General features: G+C 49.6%; 1 protein-coding gene across 3 annotated transcripts in view; it reads left to right on the top strand.

Moving 5' to 3' along the window:
- Positions 1-15,151, top strand: part of TBC1D24 (TBC1 domain family member 24) — a 44,450-nt gene extending 29,299 nt beyond the window's left edge. For all 3 annotated transcript variants that reach the window (XM_088464759.1, XM_088464757.1, XM_088464758.1), the window contains 5 exons: positions 1,710-1,868; positions 10,530-10,593; positions 11,694-11,789; positions 11,992-12,217; positions 12,391-15,151. In XM_088464759.1, coding sequence (XP_088320885.1) covers positions 1,710-1,868; positions 10,530-10,593; positions 11,694-11,789; positions 11,992-12,217; positions 12,391-12,569 — 724 coding nt within the window. In that variant the 3' untranslated portion in view covers positions 12,570-15,151. The remainder of the gene's footprint in view (positions 1-1,709; positions 1,869-10,529; positions 10,594-11,693; positions 11,790-11,991; positions 12,218-12,390) is intronic.
- Positions 15,152-21,800: the final 6,649 nt, after the last annotated feature.

The following is a 21,800-nucleotide window of genomic DNA, read 5'->3' as shown; positions in this document are numbered from 1 at the left end:
TTGGCCCATTGTCTGATACAAAGGAGATTTCTCCCTGGAGTTTGTTAGACGTCTTCTTACAGCAGCTGTCATGTATCCCCGGCAACCGCACACAATTAATGTTTAATACTATTTTTAGCAGCTTCGCCATTCACTTAAGGCAAATCCTGTGAAATCCATCCATGTGAAGGAGGGAAGGGCAGGCTTCTGCATGTCACCCAATCCCAGCTTATTGTTTCCCATCGCATGGCTGATGTCAGATAGTGTCTAACGGCATGATCCCTGCAATCTGCTCTCCGCCCAAGGCAAAGCTACAGGCTCTGTGCAAGACCCAGAGCAATGATCTACTAACAGGTTGCATGAGTGTTGGGGATAAGCTGGTCAATGCAGCGCCTGGCTGCAGGCATGTCTGTCTTGCAAGAGAATGCATGCAATACAGTTCATCATGTCCTCTGTACGGTAATCTATAAATATTTAAAGGGTCTCTAAACCTGTAAAATAAATAAATGGACAGGGCAACTTGTGACATCAGAAATACATATAATATTTTTATAACATCGTTTATCATTTTGATAAACTAAGTTGCACGAAAAGATTCTCGGCTCTGCAGAGTCGCACCACGGCGCTTGTGCGTTATGTTTAACGCGACTTGTAGCGCACGGGGGTAATGGTGCATACACACGGTCAGATTTTTCTTCAGATCTGAACGATAACTATTTAAAAAATCGTTCAATTGTTCATATCTGAAGGAAAATCTGACCGTATCTGTATGAATGATGCGCGTTCCCGATGGTCAGATAACGATATCTGACATCTGATGTGTTTGCAGTCAGATATGGACTATTCCATTCATATTAATGCAGTCAAAAATCGTTCGTAGTTCAGATCGTTTAAATCGTTCATCTGACAAATCTGACCGTGTGTATGCACCTTAATATGTATGTGGATACATCTGTAGATAGGAGAATTGCTGAAGTATTTCCCCCTTCAAACCAAGCACTGCCCTATCATTCATATCTGGCTGTGTAATGTATGACCTGGTTATCTGTAGTGTTTATGCTGCATCTGTGTTATCTGGCTCATGAATAATGTCATCTCCTCCCAGAAGATTTGTCTATGGTTGCTGACAGATACATTGGCCGATCAATTGATCGGCCAATATATCTGCTGCCCGTCGGCCAGTGTGTACCCGCGATATGTCAGTGAACGTCTGCGTTCACCGACATATCGCATTGGCTGTGCTGCACAGCCGATGGACAATTATGTCTGCAGACCGCCCGTACACACACAGCGCAGCCGCGAGGAGGTGGACGGGACACGCCCCCGACCCGGCCCCCGGGACCCGAGGGCGCAAGCAGATGGCCGTTCAGTGTGTATGAACGACCATCATCTGCAGATATCTGTCAGGTGTGTACCCACTTAGTATACCACAAGTCACTGACTTGCCCCTTCTGTCTGACTGCTGTGAGGGTACCAGTGTCTGGTTACAGTAGAGGTGAAAATCCTTGGCTGTACCGGCCCTCAGCCTATCCGAATACTTGGAAGCTGCTGTGGCAGTGGACGCTGCTGGGTGCGCTAAATTTTTGTAATAAGGTTTATGGTGTCAGCATCCTTCCCCTGCATTGTAGCTATTTAAGTTATTGTGTGTGTCGTGTTTTTTATTTATTTATTTTTAACATTTTTGCCTTCTGACTGATTTCATTTATTTTTTGGCACTCTGTGTCCTGCAGACAGAACGTCCATCTGGCCGTCCATGCTGAAAACTTCACATCTGAGATCGTCTGCGTGAAAGAGATGCGAGACATCTGGTCTTGGATCCCGGAGAGATTTGCGCTCTGCCAGCCGCTGCTGCTGTACACCAATCAGGAGCACGGCAACAGCCTCACCAGGTGAGCGCCCCGTTTACCTGGGATCGTGTTAGGCACAATAGGTGACATCACGGACGGGCATCCAGCATAGGAGACGGTTAGATATAGAGGCAGTATGGGGCCACTGAGGCACAAGCCGTACATGTAACAGTCACTAGACACTGCAGGGATAACTCAGGCAGGACACTGATAGATGACTCTGCCAGCTGTAATCCAGCTACATAGTCCTCTCTCGCACTTCACCCAGCTGCAGTTTTTGAATGTTACTCTTGTGTGTGTTTAGTAATAACAAATATATATGCTCAGTAGTTGTGACTTAACTTTGCAGGTCTAATAGCATAATATCCAGTAAGCAGCAATTCTTAAAAGGAACGGGGCAGGGGACCCATCCAACCAGTATAACCAGTTTGGGAATTGTTATATTATTATGTTTCCTGCAAAACTCAAATGTATTGAATGAACTGTAACTTCTGCAAGTAAATAAAGGAAAGCCTTTGCTCTGATCCGGCGAGTAAAGTAAAATCTCCTGGTCCAAAAGCTGAACCTTAAGGGGGAAAGGGGGTTGTCTGCAGTGCCCTACATGGGGGGGATGACAGTACACATTTGCCATGTTAAAAAATAAATACACGATACAGAGTAATATGATGAAGAAATAGCTACGAGATAATAGAGTAAATAACAAAATCATGCAAATAGACACTCATGGGAACAGTTAGCATGCATGGACACAGATAAGCAGAATAATGTATGAATGCAAATAGCAGAACAAATCACATAGCGGTAACAGTTCTGAATGAGACACGTGGAGGACAGACATGAGATAGAGGGCCCTGCACGTGAGAGCTCACGTTCTACAGGGAGAGCAGGACTGACCATTGAAGTTGCTGGTCCAGGCAGATAGCACAGGAGGCGGAGGCTGAGCAGCTGACGTGGCAGGAGGTTGAAGCCGTTGGTAGTTTGAAGTGGGTAAGGGCAGGGAAGAGGGAGGAAAAAGTGGTAAGTGGGATAAGAGGGAGGAGGGTAAGATGGGCATGAGTGCAATGACATGTAGAACAGTCAGTGTAGTGTGGGTAGAGGTACCGGGTAATATACACTAACATGGTGATACAGGTGGGTAATGGAGCTGGCAGCCCTAGAAACAAAAGGAAGAAAAGCTTGGCAAGCCGCTCATAAAGCCGCAGTGATCTTGTCCTCGCTGACGGCTCAATAGGCAGTGTACAGGGCAGGTGCTGTAGGTGGGGGGTAGGCAGTGTACAGGGCAGGTGCTGTAGGTGGGGGGTAGGCGGTGTACAGGGCAGGTACTATAGGTGGGGGGTAGGCAGTGTACAGGGCAGGTGCTGGAGGTGGGGGGTAGGTAGTGTACAGGGCAGGTGCTGGAGGTGGGGGGTAGGCAGTGTACAGGGCAGGTGCTGGAGGTGGGGGGTAGGCAGTGTACAGGGCAGGTGCTGGAGGTGGGGGGTAGGCAGTGTACAGGGCAGGTGCTGGAGGTGGGGGGTAGGCAGTGTACAGGGCAGGTGCTGGAGGTGGGGGGTAGGCAGTGTACAGGGCAGGTGCTGGAGGTGGGGGGTAGGCGGTGTACAGGGCAGGTGCTGTAGGCGGTGTACAGGGCAGGTGCTGTAGGCGGTGTACAGGGCAGGTGCTGGAGGTGGGGGGTAGGAGGTGGGCAGGGCAGGTGCTGGAGGTGGGGGGTAGGCGGTGGGCAGGGCAGGTGCTGGAGGTGGGGGGTAGGCGGTGGGCAGGGCAGGTGCTGGAGGTGGGGGGTAGGCGGTGTACAGGGCAGGTGCTGGAGGTGGGGGGTAGGCGGTGTACAGGGCAGGTGCTGGAGGTGGGGGGTAGGCGGTGTACAGGGCAGGTGCTGGAGGTGGGGGGTAGGCAGTGTACAGGGCAGGTGCTGGAGGTGGGGGGTAGGCAGTGTACAGGGCAGGTGCTGGAGGTGGGGGGTAGGCAGTGTACAGGGCAGGTGCTGGAGGTGGGGGGTAGGCAGTGTACAGGGCAGGTGCTGGAGGTGGGGGGTAGGCAGTGTACAGGGCAGGTGCTGGAGGTCGGGGGTAGGCAGTGTACAGGGCAGGTGCTGGAGGTGGGGGGTAGGCAGTGTACAGGGCAGGGGGAGTGTACAGGGCAGGTGCTATAGGGGGGGTAGGGGAGTGTACAGGGCAGGTGCTATAGGGGGGGTAGGGAGTGTACAGGGCAGGTGGGGGGTAGGGAGTGTACAGGGCAGGTGGGGGGTAGGGAGTGTGCAGGGCAGGTGGGGGGTAGGGAGTGTGCAGGGCAGGTGGGGGGTAGGGAGTGTGCAGGGCAGGTGGGGGGTAGGGGAATGTACAGGACAGGTGCTGGAGGTGGGGGGTAGGCAGTGTACAGGGCAGGGGGAGTGTGCAGGGCAGTTGGGGGGTAGGGGAGTGTACAGGGCAGGTGCTATAGGGGGGGTAGGGAGTGTACAGGGCAGGTGGGGGGTAGGGAGTGTACAGGGCAGGTGGGGGGTAGGGAGTGTACAGGGCAGGTGGGGGGTAGGGAGTGTGCAGGGCAGGTGGGGGGTAGGGAGTGTGCAGGGCAGGTGGGGGGTAGGGAGTGTGCAGGGCAGGTGGGGGGTAGGGGAATGTACAGGACAGGTGCTGTAGGTGGTGGGTAGGCAGTGTACAGGGCAGGTGCTGGAGGTGGGGGTTAGGCAGTGTACAGGGCAGGTGCTGGAGGTGGGGGGTAGGCAGTGTACAGGGCAGGCGGAGTGTACAGGGCAGTTGGGGGGTAGGGGAGTGTACAGGGCAGGTGCTATAGGGGGGGGTAGGGAGTGTGCAGGGCAGTTGGGGGGTAGGGAGTGTGCAGGGCAGTTGGGGGGTAGGGAGTGTGCAGGACAGGTGGTGGGTAGGCAGTGTACAGGGCAGGTGCTGGAGGTGGGGGGTAGGCGGCGTACAGGACAGGTGCTGTAGGCGGCGTACAGGGCAGGTGCTGTAGGTGGTGGGTAGGCGGCGTACAGGGCAGGTGCTGTAGGTGGGGGGTAGGGAGTGTACAGGGCAGGTGGTGGGTAGGCAGTGTACAGGGCAGGTGCTGGAGGTGGGGGTTAGGCAGTGTACAGGGCAGGTGCTGGAGGTGGGGGTTAGGCAGTGTACAGGGCAGGTGCTGGAGGTCGGGGGTAGGCAGTGTACAGGGCAGGTGCTGGAGGTGGGGGGTAGGCAGTGTACAGGGCAGGGGGAGTGTACAGGGCAGGTGCTATAGGGGGGGTAGGGGAGTGTACAGGGCAGGTGCTATAGGGGGGGTAGGGAGTGTACAGGGCAGGTGGGGGGTAGGGAGTGTACAGGGCAGGTGGGGGGTAGGGAGTGTGCAGGGCAGGTGGGGGGTAGGGAGTGTGCAGGGCAGGTGGGGGGTAGGGAGTGTGCAGGGCAGGTGGGGGGTAGGGGAATGTACAGGACAGGTGCTGGAGGTGGGGGGTAGGCAGTGTACAGGGCAGGGGGAGTGTGCAGGGCAGTTGGGGGGTAGGGGAGTGTACAGGGCAGGTGCTATAGGGGGGGTAGGGAGTGTACAGGGCAGGTGGGGGGTAGGGAGTGTACAGGGCAGGTGGGGGGTAGGGAGTGTGCAGGGCAGGTGGGGGGTAGGGAGTGTGCAGGGCAGGTGGGGGGTAGGGAGTGTGCAGGGCAGGTGGGGGGTAGGGGAATGTACAGGACAGGTGCTGTAGGTGGGGAGTAGGGAGTGTGCAGGGCAGGTGGTGGGTAGGCAGTGTACAGGGCAGGTGCTGGAGGTGGGGGTTAGGCAGTGTACAGGGCAGGTGCTGGAGGTGGGGGGTAGGCAGTGTACAGGGCAGGCGGAGTGTACAGGGCAGTTGGGGGGTAGGGGAGTGTACAGGGCAGGTGCTATAGGGGGGGGTAGGGAGTGTGCAGGGCAGTTGGGGGGTAGGGAGTGTGCAGGGCAGTTGGGGGGTAGGGAGTGTGCAGGGCAGTTGGGGGGTAGGGAGTGTGCAGGACAGGTGGTGGGTAGGCAGTGTACAGGGCAGGTGCTGGAGGTGGGGGGTAGGCGGCGTACAGGACAGGTGCTGTAGGCGGCGTACAGGGCAGGTGCTGTAGGTGGTGGGTAGGCGGCGTACAGGGCAGGTGCTGTAGGTGGGGGGTAGGGAGTGTACAGGGCAGGTGGTGGGTAGGCAGTGTACAGGGCAGGTGCTGGAGGTGGGGGTTAGGCAGTGTACAGGGCAGGTGCTGGAGGTCGGGGGTAGGCAGTGTACAGGGCAGGTGCTGGAGGTGGGGGGTAGGCAGTGTACAGGGCAGGGGGAGTGTACAGGGCAGGTGCTATAGGGGGGGTAGGGAGTGTACAGGGCAGTTGGGGGGTAGGGAGTGTACAGGGCAGTTGGGGGGTAGGGAGTGTGCAGGGCAGTTGGGGGGTAGGGAGTGTGCAGGGCAGTTGGGGGGTAGGGAGTGTGCAGGGCAGGTGGGGGGTAGGGAGTGTGCAGGGCTGGTGGTGGGTAGGCAGTGTACAGGGCAGGTGCTGGAGGTGGGGGGTAGGCGGTGTACAGGGCAGGTGCTGGAGGTGGGGGGGGGGTAGGCGGTGTACAGGGCAGGTGCTGGAGGTGGGGGGGGGGTAGGCGGTGTACAGGGCAGGTGCTGGAGGTGGGGGGGGTAGGCAGTGTACAGGACAGGTGGTGGGTAGGCAGTGTACAGGGCAGGTGCTGGAGGTGGGGGGTAGGCGGCGTACAGGACAGGTGCTGTAGGCGGCGTACAGGGCAGGTGCTGTAGGTGGGGGGTAGGCGGCGTACAGGACAGGTGCTGTAGGTGGGGGGTAGGGAGTGTACAGGGCAGGTGGTGGGTAGGCAGTGTACAGGGCAGGTGCTGGAGGTGGGGGTTAGGCAGTGTACAGGGCAGGTGCTGGAGGTGGGGGTTAGGCAGTGTACAGGGCAGGTGCTGGGGGTAGGCAGTGTACAGGGCAGGTGCTGGAGGTGGGGGGTAGGCAGTGTACAGGGCAGGGGGAGTGTGCAGGGCAGTTGGGGGGTAGGGGAGTGTACAGGGCAGGTGCTATAGGGGGGGTAGGGAGTGTGCAGGGCAGGTGGTGGGTAGGGAGTGTGCAGGGCAGGTGGTGGGTAGGGAGTGTGCAGGGCAGGTGGTGGGTAGGGAGTGTGCAGGGCAGGTGGTGGGTAGGGAGTGTGCAGGGCAGGTGGTGGGTAGGGAGTGTGCAGGGCAGGTGGTGGGTAGGGAGTGTGCAGGGCAGGTGGGGGGTAGGGAGTGTGCAGGGCAGGTGGGGGGTAGGGGAATGTACAGGACAGGTGCTGTAGGTGGGGGGTAGGGAGTGTGCAGGGCAGGTGGTGGGTAGGCAGTGTACAGGGCAGGTGCTGGAGGTGGGGGTTAGGCAGTGTACAGGGCAGGTGCTGGAGGTGGGGGGTAGGCAGTGTACAGGGCAGGCGGAGTGTACAGGGCAGTTGGGGGGTAGGGGAGTGTACAGGGCAGGTGCTATAGGGGGGGGTAGGGAGTGTGCAGGGCAGTTGGGGGGTAGGGAGTGTGCAGGGCAGTTGGGGGGTAGGGAGTGTGCAGGGCAGGTGGGGGGTAGGGAGTGTGCAGGGCAGGTGGGGGGTAGGGAGTGTGCAGGGCAGGTGGGGGGTAGGGAGTGTGCAGGGCAGGTGGGGGGTAGGGAGTGTGCAGGGCAGGTGGGGGGTAGGGAGTGTGCAGGGCAGTTGGGGGGTAGGGAGTGTGCAGGGCAGGTGGGGGGTAGGGAGTGTGCAGGGCAGGTGGGGGGTAGGGAGTGTGCAGGGCAGGTGGGGGGTAGGGAGTGTGCAGGGCAGGTGGGGGGTAGGGGAATGTACAGGACAGGTGCTATAGGTGGGGGGGAGGTCCCAGAACTCAGGACAGTTGTGGGCGATGGATTTTGTGCTACTGTAGTAGTGATCAGGTACAGTGGTCTTTCTTTTCTTTTCCTGTTTATTGCCAGTATAATCACGCTATATTAATCTTGTTACGTCTGTAACCATTGATTAACTATGGGTAGCAAACTCATGTGACCACTGACTTCAATCCACCCCAATAACCTCCCACAACAAGGGCTAACAATCAGATAGGGGAATAACAGCCGGCCATATATTAGGAGAAATAATAGGTACAGTCCTTCCTTACTTCTGAGTCTGGTGCTGGCAGAGCAAATAGACCAAACCTGTGAACATACAGTAAGTACCTTAGGTGTCACTTTAAATATTAATGGTCTTTGAATTAATTTAGTTCTATTTGTGGCACAGTGTAAACTACAGGGAAATAAAGTGCCCAACCCTTTCTTAGCTTCCCCTTTGTCAGTAACATAAGCTATTTATTATACTATACTAATGGAAAAGTCCTACCTGTCACACACACCGTACCATCCGCTCGATACGTTGTTCCAATTTGCCTGGAAAAGACATAATGTGCCGATATCATCCTAGTGTGTACCTGACCTTAGTCCCTATAATTCCAGATGTGCCCAAAGAAACACCCCTCTGCGTTTTTGTTATTACTCTGTTGTCACTATGTACTTTTTCCTGCTATACCCTGGTCCCTTCCCTGTGCTGATATCTACCACTGTATGTTCTACTTCTGCTAATTGCACATCCTGCCAGCTGTAACCCGTGTAGTGCGCCCAAGATGGCTACCTCGGCTGGTACTTTCATGGGCAGGATGAGAAACGTGGAACCATTAGTGCAGTTTCTGGAAACAAACGTGTTGTCCCTCCAAGAAATCGTTCTAGTGTCTCCATGGTGATAATCAATAGGAGGAAGGGTGAGAGGTATACACTCCCTAGTGTAATAACTTAATAATGAAGATGAATACATAAAGTGAGATTATATATATATATATATATATATATATATATGCGCGCTCATCAACGTGTTGACTTTCCCGGAATCCTTCAGGTCTTCCCTCCAATGACCATCAGGTGTTTTTAACCATGTGGGTACAAAGAATACATTGCACTAAATAAATTGCAAAGAAATACTTTATTATGGAATCATACAGTCAGGTGCATAAATATTGGGACATTGACAGAATTTTCATATTTTGGCCTCTATTCACCACCACAATGGCTTTGAAATGAAACAAACAAGATGTGCTTTAACTGCAGACTTTCAGATTTAATTTGAGGGTAATTACATCCAAATCCGGTGAACGGTGTAGGAATTACAATGGTTTCTATATGTGCCTCCCACTTTTTAAGGGGCCAAAAGTAATGGGACTATCAACTCAAAAGCTATTTCATGGACAGATGTGGGATATTCCCTCGTTATTTCATTATCAATTAAGCAGGTAAAAGGTCTGGAGTTGATTCTAGGTGTGACATTTGCATTTGGAATCCGTTGCTGTCGACTCTCAATATGAGATCCAAAGAGCTGTCACTATCAGTGAAGCAAGCCATCATTAGGCTGAAATGACTGTATGATTCCATAATAAAGTATTTATTTGCAATTTATTTAGTGCACACCACACAGAACAAAAGAGTAAAGTATGATAAATGAATTAAAAATAAAATGTATGTAAAAAAAACAAAACCAAAAACTTCTTACATGGAATATTTGCCACCAGTTGGAGGAGAGTACTGGGGTCACGCTATACCCTCAATGCGTTTAGTCTCTTATGCCCTCAATGCGTTTAGTCTCTTATGCCCCTATAATCTGGCAAGTCTTCATCTTTCCTGCAGGTACCAGATTTCTAGTATTCAATTGGGTGAGAGATTTCATTTATTGTTGGAATGGGGGGCGCTCTTTGGTTTGGTTTGTGTTTTCTCTCGCAGCTTCATAGCCAGTCTAATTTTTTCATAAAATTTACATTTTTAGGAAAAATTGTATGGACTTGCTAATTGGAATTTCCCAGGTAGCTTAATTAGCCCATAATTGCTTACCTTCTGCAGCGCTGTCCTCCTCCGCTTCCCATACATGCTGTAGTCCCTTCTTAGTCGTCTTCCTGAGCACCCAGGCGGGCGCGAGGGGTGACTGTGTGTGTGTGTGTGTGGTGTTGCTACATGTGAAGGGGTGTGGTATGATTTAAATCCCGACACCAGTATGCCGAAGAGCGCAGATCCTGACGGAGGGAAGTAAGATATCTAACCAACCCATACCCCCCCCCCCCACCACCACCCCCCTAGTGCCTAACCCTAACCTCCCCCAGAGGTGCCTAAACCTAACCCCTCCTCTGCGCATCCTGAAGCAAACCCTCCAGGGGGGATGCCTAACCCTAACCTCCCCCCGTGGGTGCCTGACCCTAACCCTCCCGAGGGGTGTGACGCCCGGCTTACCTTCGCTCGGTATGCCGGGCGTCGGGATTTCGGGGGGTGGATAATGATAGGCATCGGGATACGACGCCTATCGTTAGGTCTCTGCCGGGATTGCACAGTTGGGAAGCCGGCGGTCAGCATTTCAACCGTCTGCTTCTTGACTACCTCCTATGTGACGCATGTCAGGTGAAACCCCCCCCCCCCCCCCCCCCCCCTGCGCCCATGCCGTGTCTGTCTGCAGCATCAGGAGTCGACTGTGCAGTCTTTTTAAAAATTAAAAAAAAAAAAATTCCCCTGCCACAGGAAAATATAAAATTGCGTCCGGTTTCTAATTCAAAATTGTTTGCAAGGTGCTGTCAAAATCTCACACCCTAATGAATATGCCCCATAGTGTCCTATGTGTATTCTACTGTGTGTTTCTCCCATTAATATTCTTGTATGCAGACCCAACAGGTGTACTTTGACCTCTGTTTTTGTTGCCAGGTTCTACTTGCACTGTGAGGGACACGAGCCCACCCTTCTTCTCATCAAGACCACCAACAAAGAGGTATGGTACATCGCGGTTTCTGGTGATGTCCACCGCTGCCCCCGCTTGTCACATCCTACACCAGTGTGTCACCAAGCCTATCATACATATCCCATACATTATACATACTTTAAGTATGCTATGCCTTCTGTAATTGGTAAGTGATCTCCCTAAATGATTAGTTTCACACCTTGTTTTTATGTCTGTTAATGGCTGGAAGGTATGCACTGCGCTGTTCCAGCTGGCAAATCACAGGCCCTCTTGGGTGTGACTGCTGGGAGAAACGGGGTTAACGCTCTGACCCAGTCACAATGGAGGTGTTTAAACTTTAATGTTGCCTCCTCAGAGCTTTATGGTGTATGTCCAATGGGGAGCCATGTGAGCACATATGTACTGCCCATTGCTAGCGGGAAATTCCGCAACACCCTATCTTTTAAAACCTCCTTGATAAGTGTCTGAGGTTTTTCTCTTGAAAATCTCATTTAAAAAAAAAAAAAAAAAAATTGTTTTTAATATAGTTTTATTTTTTTTTAGCAGTAAAGGTAGTAATCTTAAAATTCAAATTACTTTCCCAAATTAGAGATGCGAAATTAAAATTTTGTTTACTTCTACATTAAATACTGGCACAACCTGTATGAGTTTCCTGGGGTTTTCTAAGGCTGGGTACACACTGTAGCGACGTTCCGACATCGGAACGAATGTCCGTGAACAGTGATTGTGCATCCACACTGGACGACTTTAATGAACAACAGAACGGTTACCGTTACGTCATTCATTAACAATGTACTGGCCGCTAGCGATATCGCCAGGTTTGATGTGCAGCTCACCAAACCTGGCGACCGTGGGAGCGTGCAATCGTCGGTACACACTGAGTGATGTAGGCAATATGTCGATACAAAACGGCATGTCGGCCTGACTTCGCTCCAGTGTGTGCCCAGCTTTACCTATAGCAGATTGACTGACCCAGCTGACTATTCAATGTCCAATGAAATATCATTCTAGAACTGTCCCAAACCTTCGTACGAAACACTGGATTAAAATATCCTTAAACACCAGGAACAGAACTTTCAAAAGCAGCTGGTTGACAGATTTACTTTACTACACGGCCGATTGTTTCCTAGGTGTGTGGGGCTTTCCTTTCTACCGACTGGAACGCACGCAAGAAAAGCGGGAACAAGCTGAGTTTCTTCGGGACTGGAGAGTGCTTCGTTTTTCGGGTAAGGCACAATTCCTCTGGATATGGACTAAAGCGTATGTAGATGTACACCACTTTTTATATAGTGACCCACGACATCTGTAGACACTGTAGATTTCAATCTGATCGTTGAGCTTTAGAACATCAGACAGTAATGTAGCGTTGTCCTGGAAAACTTGTACATAAGCAGAACTCCCTGTTGTCCTCTCTTCTCGTTCGTTCAGCTGCAGCCGGAGGTAGAGCGCTACGAGTGGGTGATCATAAAACATCCCGAGCTTGGCAGACTAAGTTCATCCGCCGCTGACAAGGAGTACAACTCTTCGTTGGAGACCGCAGACGGCATCAACCCTTCCGACCGCCTTTCCCCCTTCCTGGCCACCCGTCACTTCAACCTCCCGTCCAAAACCGCCTCTATGTTTATGGCGGGGAGCACAGACTGCATTATCATAGGTGAGTACTCGCTCAGATGACTACCCTCAATGTTTTTAAGGGTTGGAGATGATGGTCTAGTAATGCGGATACACCATGAGTATAGAGAAAAGATGGTGCCTATACTTTGCATGATGATCAAGTGGTCATTGTTTAGAACCTTCCTCTAGGCTGACTCTCTTGTCTTCCATCAGGCGGTGGTGATGGACAGGCCCTGTATCTGGATTCAGACCTGAATTATGGAAGAACCAGTCACTGCAATACTTTCAATAACCAGCCTCTGTGCTCAGAAACCTTCCAGATCGCAACGATTGAGGTCTGGGGCTTCAAGGACCATCTGAACAATGATGACCAGTCCTCTGCGTTACATTGATCCGCTCTTATGCAATGCACAGAGAGTTCTAGCCATGTCTTAGTTGGAACATCTGAGCAGGCATCGGGGGTGGTCTATCGGGGCTCCCCCCATGCACTGAGGAGCTGCTGCTTCTGTTGACCTGTAGCTGCTGGCTCTATCTGATGGACACACACACAGAATATAGCGAAACTGTTGTGATTTAGCCCTAATGGTATACATTGAAGACTGTCTTATGGGACCAAAATGAACTGTGCCCTCTTCACTCCCAGCTTAAGGACTGGCTTCTGTTAGAAGACTGAACGCTATTTCTCATGCCTGGCTCTCACTTAGAGTTCAGACCAGTGTCCTGTGACTTTACACCTCTGTCCCTCCCCGGGCTGTTGATCTGTATATCAGCACTGGGGTCCTATCTGGCCTCCTGCAGACTTCCTCCCATCTCCCAGATTTCTGTGTTCCACGGAGCCAACCGTTACTGGAAGGACTGATAACGTAAAGGACCCCCAAGTCTGGATAGATATGATATATTTGAATTAAAATAGGAATTAAAGTGAATCTCAGGCATTGGGTTTGTTTTATGGTGTATTATTCTCACTTTTTTTTTTTTATTTTGCTTTGTGTATAATTATATACTATTACTAGGCGATATTTACTGGCTAAATTAGCCTTAAGAAACCCCAGGTCCATTTTTAAGGCCAAAAAAAGTCAGTTTGGGCTAATGGGATAATAGCCGCAGAATCTCGTGGTGACCTGTAACAGAAGAACGCCCTTCACTTAATTTCAGCCTGTACCGAGCTAGCGTTAAAGCCTGTCCTAACATGCTCTTGTAATACAGATTGTTGTGGACAGAGTAAGAAAAAGACGGCTATATACAAAGCATTATGGCTCATGTGTAAACCACCTCTATAATAACAGGGGAATTTTTGGTATCATTATGGAGATGTAGTTTCAAACTTTGGAGAAGTTGCTCATAGCAACCAACTAGCTTCTAACTGTCATTATATAAACTGAGCTGCAGAAGAGATCGCTAGAATCTGGTTATTGTGAGCAACTTCTACACTATGTCTGTCTCAGTGGGTTAATACACCTCCCCTTATGTGTGTTCTAGGACAGACTAAATGTAAGGGGATGTTTGTGGGATAACGCAATGCACTCCGTGGAAATTAGCAGCGATTCAGTCTTGTTTTTCTGTTCAGGTGCTTTTTCCATATATAATAATAATAATAGCCCCATGTATCCTACAATACTATAGAAATAATAAATTCACTTCAGTAGTAGTAATAAGTGGTTACTTCAGTACAACCCAAACATGGTGTAAATGTGATATTTGCATTGGTCCTGAATGGGTTAAATATAAAATACACAGATCCACAGATGTATAATCCTACCGAAGAGTGAGTTCCCGCTGTGGGTCTGTTTACGTAAGCCGCATATCCACTTGCAGATAGTGGGACAGTACGATTACAACCTCATAATTGTACAGTCGTTCCTCATCCCCTGTAGTGCCTGCACTGAACGATATGTCGTATAGTGCAGGCACCCTCCATCATCCCTGAACATGGCCAATCTGTCGTTATTGGCATATTGACTGACTGGCATGTTCAGGTGGTGAATGTTGTCGGAAACTACCAGCGGGCACGCGCATCGCTGGTCATTTCTGACCTTAAACTGCCTGATTTATGAGCGATTGAATGATAACTATGCCGTTATCGTTCAATCGCTCATTTATATCTGCAAGCTATAATGCGGCTTTACAGGGAGATGGATACTGCAGGAATCTCCTGTGATCTTTCCTGCCCAGAAAACCTTTACCTTCCGCGTTCTGGAAGCTCCTGTACGGCTCTGTAAATGGTTACTGCAGGTTACAATGTTAGGTAGGGCCTGTGGTTTAGGTTAAATATTAACAGCCAATGATTACGCAAAGAACAGGAACAACTTAAATTTCAAGGACAATGAGTTTAATTGGATAATTGTTTCATATTTTATTTTGGTGAAGAAATACTAAATAAATCTCTTCACCCTGTTTTAAACAGTGATTTATTTATTTTTTTCTATTCCTGTTCATGGGTTTTACGGATTGGAATTTGGCCTGTGGGATTTTACACTGTGTCCACTAGATGGCAGCAGTGACAGGACATTCATCCTGTGCTGTGTAGCACGTGACCAGATTCATTTTTGCTCTATAACACAATAGCGTTTGATTTTATTTCCGTAACCTGCCCTGTGTGGGAATGGACAAATGCAGGCTCCCATGTCTCCGCTTATTGTGTACTTTGTGGATAGGTTACTTTTCACATAGAATTCTGACCATTACAAGGCAATGCTTCACATCACATCTTTAGCTGGCTCACCAGGCGGCCATGTCTATCTAATAAAATATGCATTGTGCAAGCTTCACCTCAGGAGACAAGATGTACGTGTCCCTTCATCATGGCTCTGTATCATCTATTGGCTGTAAAAGTAAATCAAATACAGATGTGTACACCATACGGGAACCGTGGCAATTAGCGGGATAGAGCTATGGGGAATCATCTGTATAGTTTCCAGTTTGTGTTTTTTATAAGAATAATGTGAATAATAATAAATGCGGTGATAACAGCATATTACCTGGCTAATGTATTTCTGTGCCCCTATAACCAACGCCCAGCAGCCGGTGAGAGCTTCAGAGCAGCTTTTGCATTCCTCGGATTAGCCACCCTTTGTGTCTGCTTTTTTATCTGACCGTGCTGATTGGCTGCTTTATAATAGATTGTTACTGATGAGGGCACCACATGACCTGCAGTCATAATTATCGTACTATTAATTGGCACTGGCCTCCAGGGCATCTGCAGCAAAACAGCCTGAATGGTCTCCTTTTGTTCCCCAATGATAATGGATGGTAGATAAATGTACATGTATGGGGAAATTTACCAAGGGTACATTTTATATAGTGTGCACAAGAGCAGATGCCAGTTGTTGCTGCTGCTGTTCTAGAAGAAGGGAGAGCAAATCCTGTAATGAAGCCCATACATAAACAATCGCCATGAGCGATTCTCCCATACGTGATGGATCGGCAAGTTCCAACATGTCTGAAAATCCTATTTCGCCGATTCCGATAATTATTTGGTTGAATTGGTGAACCCCAAACATTGCCAAAAATCGTTGCAAAAAAAAAAAAAAAGCAGAATTGCCCAGATTCATTGTTGTATGGCCTCCTTACAGTGTGGAAGTGGCCATCGCTCATGTAGGCAGCTTGGTTCTTCAGGCCACTCAATAACCTCAAATTAGCTTCCGGGGGAATATAGAACGGTTAGTCATTAGTGAATGTGTCGACATGACCATGCCGACACGGTCCTAATGTTAGTTAAAGCATTTTAACAACGTCGGTAGGACCATTTTAAACATGATCGCAAACCATGATGTTTAAAGTGATACCGCTGACCTTTAAAATGCTCTAACGTACAGGGTGTCGAAATATCCACTGTCGGCAAACTGACCATATCCCACTTCAGGGAGTATAAACTGAAAAGTGTCATGAAGTAGAACAGTGTAATATGAAGGGGAAATGTGATTATGTGGTGTAGCCTACAGGTTTATTATTGCAAGGGTAATGATTTATAGTCTTCTGTTTCCTACATAATGGCAACCTCGGACACCCAGTGGAATGGGTATGAAGTCCAGATGCTGGCTGCCCGAAGGAAGAAGATCCCGATAGGGCAGGTAAGTTCCCTACCCCCTCCCCCGCCACCCCTAACCCTCCCTTAGTGGTGCCTAACATCCCCCCATAGTGTCTAACCCCCCCCTTACCGCATACTAAACCTAACCCTCCTGGTGGGTGCCTTATACTAACCCCCCCTCCACATCCTAGCTACGCTACCTAATAGCAGTCTGTGCTCCAACTGTTTATTTATTTACAAGTGTTGTTATTTGTGGGAAGAAATTGGCCTTTTTCTAGCTGCATCTCCAGCAATTTCATGTTGTGGTTGGAATGACTGCTTGGACACAATACTACCCAGGGAGCAGATTATTGCACTGTACAAGAAAGATGAACAGCCACGCGTTTCACCGCATAGAGCGTTGGGTCAATGGAGCATGTTATTTCTCAGAATTGCCATTGGTACCACTCAGTGCACATCAAGGTAAGCGCTGCTTCTGTACACGTGGGAGGTGACTCTGCAGCCTACTGCACCCAGCTATGCGGAGAGGTGGGAGGATGGGAACTGATGCACTTTGCTAAAGTGTAAATGTCAGCTAAAGCCCCAACCTTTTTAGAATCGCCCCTTTCATTAACTTGAAACTTTTCTGGTTTTCTCCTAGAATACTGTAATTTTAGCCTCCTTTACGGCTTCATTAATTGGGTGTGAGGAGGCCTGTATCGTTTGTGAAGCTTCACATCAGGGTGTCTCTAGAAAAGAACATCGCTGATGAAATGTGCCTAGTGCCACAGAAAGTGTCTCTTTATAAAGTATAGTAGAAGATGGAGAGACCGCCAGCTCAGCAGTGTCAGCAGTGCCGGTTTCCCCTGACTAGCCGCGCGGTCAGACACCAGGTGCAGCGGTGGGTGACGTGCTGAATATTATCCCCGGAGCCCTATTGATTTCCACGCAATCCTCCATATCGGAGTTCCCGCACTGGCAGTCATGGGCGCAGCCATGTTGTCTTTATCACCTGATTGGACCCTCCACCAATGGTAGCCTTGTCAGCTGACACTCTCCTCCAATGGACAGCTACCTAAGCCCATATCCCAATTGGAGGGGGTCACTGGTGAAAACCACCAATGAGTTAGACTCTGTGCCGCTGGTCCGGTCTCGTCAACTTCCGGAATTAACCGATGAGGAAGTAGTCTGTTCTTCCTCTTCGTCTACTGCTGCCTCCGCACCTAGTCATCCTGACTCCCAATCCTCTGACTGGAAACCTCAGGGGCCAGGTCGTGACGAGCAGTGTATGTCAGGGCAGACAGGTGTCCAGAGATGGTTTAGCATTTCTTAAATGATCACGATTGTGTTGTAAAAGATGATTTAAAAAAAATCTGTAGGATAATCTCAGTTCTCAATCGGACTCTGATAATGACAAGTTGTCTAGATAGAGGGCTAAATCTCGTCAGTCATCCTTCTATTTCTATAACCTGTTGGTATATTATTTACATAGATTGGCAAAACCTGTTACCGTTGTAGCAAAATCAGAGTTAGGTGTAAAGTGCGTGGTAATATATTAGAGCATATGATGTATTTTCTAATGGAATTTAATTGAAAAAAAAAAAGAAACAGGTGGCGGGGAATATAATCTTGTTTTAGTTCCTGATTTTCTTGAATAAATTATTTTTCCTCGGCTTATCTGAAGGGGGCAGTGTTGGACAAATAAATCTGTACCGTGCGGCAACCCTTCTTTTATCTGCATAAGAAGTATAGCGACAAACCGAGATTTCATACGACAGACTTATTAGACCGCAGCTGATACCAATCTGAGGATGGATTTTCAGCCGTCTGATTAGGGCTCTTGCCGAGCCAATGTATATCTGCCTGTACACTCGGATCTAGCCGCACACCGGGATTACTGAAGTTATCTGATGGGTGTACACAGCTCTGGGTTGCAGTCATCTGACAACTGGACCCCCCCAGACCTTGCTGTGCTCAGATGCTGGTCCTAAAATCTTCTCTGAGATAACCTCGCAGATGTCTCCTAATTATTAACAAGTCCCTCACATTGATTATGGCACTGCATAAAGTACCATATTTTATTCACTTTATACAATGTCGACCTTGTAACCTTTATTATTTGTTACTTATGTATGATGTTTCAGTGTTGCTATTTCATCAATACATAGTGAAAGATAAAAACTGTAACCCGTGTGTGTGTGTGTGTCCATCTGTCCATCCGTCCTGTTGATAGGGAATACAGATTGTAAGCTCCACTGGAGCAGGGACTGATGTGAATGACTGGAGATTTGTCTTTAAGGCGCTGTGTAATATGCATGCACTATATAAGTAACATAAAGGTGGAAGGCCGATATACCAACTTCTAGATTGTGTTTTAGGATTTTTCGACAAAATAAAAGGATTAAATTGCCTTTAAATTTATTTCTGCAGCATCCTCCCTGTATGTCCTTGTGGGAATAGAGAGGTCATGGGCCAATCGGTGTGGGATAAATTGTAATTATTTATCAACCAATCCAGTGTATGGTGAACTATGCTGCTGGTGTGGCTAACCCTCCCCAATCCAGTGTATGGTAAACTATGCTGCTGGTGTGGCTAACCCTCCACTAATCCAGTGTATGGTGAGCTATGCTCATGCTGATGGTGCAGCCAACCCTCCCCAATCCAGTGTATGGTGAGCTATGCTCATGCTGATGGTGCAGCCAACCCTCCCCAATCCAGTGTATGGTGAGCTATGCTGCTGGTGCGGCTAACCCATCCGGTGTATGGTGAGCTATGCTGCTGGTGCGGCTAACCCATCCGTTGTATGGTGAGCTATGCTGCTGGTGCGGCTAACCCATCCGTTGTATGGTGAGCTATGCTGCTGGTGCGGCTAACCCATCCGGTGTATGGTGAGCTATGCTGCTGGTGCGGCTAACCCATCCGGTGTATGGTGAGCTATGCTGCTGGTGCGGCTAACCCATCCGGTGTATGGGGAGCTATGCTGCTGGTGCGGATAATCCATCCGGTGTATGGTGAGCTATGCTGCTGGTGCGGCTAACCCATCCGGTGTATGGTGAGCTATGCTGCTGGTGCGGCTAACCCATCCGGTGTATGGTGAGCTATGCTGCTGGTGCGGCTAACCCATCCGGTGTATGGTGAGCTATGCTGCTGGTGCGGCTAACCCATCCGGTGTATGGTGAGCTATGCTGCTGGTGCGGCTAACCCATCCGGTGTATGGTGAGCTATGCTGCTGGTGCGGCTAACCCATCCGGTGTATGGTGAGCTATGCTGCTGGTGCGGATAATCCATCCGGTGTATGGTGAGCTATGCTGCTGGTGCGGCTAACCCATCCGGTGTATGGTGAGCTATGCTGCTGGTGCGGCTAACCCATCCGGTGTATGGTGAGCTATGCTGCTGGTGCGGATAATCCATCCGGTGTATGGTGAGCTATGCTGCTGGTGCGGCTAACCCATCCGGTGTATGGTGAGCTATGCTGCTGGTGCGGCTAACCCATCCGGTGTATGGTGAGCTATGCTGCTGGTGCGGCTAACCCATCCGGTGTATGGTGAGCTATGCTGCTGGTGCGGATAATCCATCCGGTGTATGGTGAGCTATGCTGCTGGTGCGGCTAACCCATCCGGTGTATGGTGAGCTATGCTGCTGGTGCGGCTAACCCATCCGGTGTATGGTGAGCTATGCTGCTGGTGCGGCTAACCCATCCGGTGTATGGTGAGTTATGCTGCTGGTGCGGCTAACCCATCTGGTGTATGGTGAGTTATGCTGCTGGTGCGGCTAACCCATCTGGTGTATGGTGAGCTATGCTGCTGGTATGGCTAACCCATCTGGTGTATGGTGAGTTATGCTGCTGGTGCGGCTAACCCATCTGGTGTATGGTGAGCTATGCTGCTGGTGCGGCTAACCCATCTGGTGTATGGTGAGCTATGCTGCCGGTGCCACTAAATCTCCCCAGGAAACTCTCCATAATCCCAGTCCAACTATGACGTTTTAGTTTCCCCACATTTCTCTGGTCTTACACCAGTATAAAAGACGACTTCTTCTGATGCTGCAGACTAGAAGGAACAATTTGAATTATAATCTGGAAGTAATGGCGGCAGCAAGGTTCAGCTTAGGCCATGGAGATGAGGCCGTATATCTCCCAGGGTAACCGGCCTCCTTACACTGACTTCTCTGAAATCGCTCACAGGGACATAGCGCCATTGACAGAGCAGGAACGTGACTTTGGAGAAGTGGTGAAACAGGAAGTTGTGGGGTGATGTCAGTCACGCATACACAAGGGACTTCTGCCCATCTTAGCAGCAATAGATTGCACAAGCATTGCTAAACCAGCAGGACCGGTCTCCAGCATAGCTTGTGCTGCACCCACCCTGACACCAGGCCTCTACAGCAGTAACCAGAGGCTCCGCAAACAAAGCACCTGCAGCCAGAATGGGAGAACTGATTGTATAGATCCCTGTTGGGAATAGGAGGGTTCCTGATATCTGTAATGTAATACAGAAGGATTAGGTAATGGCTGCACTAGTTAGCACCGCTCCGCATACATACAGGACGTCTAGGCACAGTTTTGTTCTCAGCATATGACCATAAAATAAACTGTGGTGTCTGGTCATTGAGAGACAAAGGATCTGGTGCAGAGATGGAAGGAATATGGGAGTATATTGCTCAAAAGAGCCATGCATGGGAACGGTGTGTATAATCACACACATGCAGCACAGTGCACAATATGTATAATCACACACATGCAGCGCAGTGCACAATATGTATAATCACACACATGCAGCGCAGTGCACAATATGTATAATCACACACACGCAGAGCAGTGCACAATATGTATAATCACACACACGCAGAGCAGTGCACAATATGTATAATCACACACGTGCAGCGCAGTGCACAATATGTATAATCACACACATACAGCGCAGCGCACAATATGTATAATCACACACGTGCAGCGCAGTGCACAATATGTATAATCACACACGTGCAGCGCAGTGCACAATATGTATAATCACACACGTGCAGAGCAGTGCACAATATGTATAATCACACACATGCAGCGCAGTGCACAATATGTATAATCACACACGTGCAGCGCAGTGCACAATATGTATAATCACACACGTGCAGCGCAGTGCACAATATGTATAATCACACACGTGCAGAGCAGTGCACAATATGTATAATCACACACATGCAGCGCAGTGCACAATATGTATAATCACACATGCAGCGCACAATATGTATAATCACACACATGCAGCGCAGTGCACAATATGTATAATCACACACATGCAGAGCAGTGCACAATATGTATAATCACACACGTGCAGAGCAGTGCACAATATGTATAATCACACATGCAGCGCACAATATGTATAATCACACACATGCAGAGCAGTGCACAATATGTATAATCACACACGTGCAGAGCAGTGCACAATATGTATAATCACACATGCAGCGCACAATATGTATAATCACACACATGCAGCGCAGTGCACAATATGTATAATCACACACGTGCAGAGCAGTGCACAATATGTATAATCACACACATGCAGAGCAGCGCACAATATGTATAATCGCACACATGCAGAGCAGTGCACAATATGTATAA

The sequence above is a fragment of the Taudactylus pleione genome, unplaced genomic scaffold, assembly GCF_031769625.1.
Source record: "Taudactylus pleione unplaced genomic scaffold, aTauple2 ptg000061l, whole genome shotgun sequence".
Lineage (NCBI taxonomy): Eukaryota > Metazoa > Chordata > Amphibia > Anura > Myobatrachidae > Taudactylus > Taudactylus pleione.
This window is presented reverse-complemented; position numbering and strand designations above follow the sequence as displayed.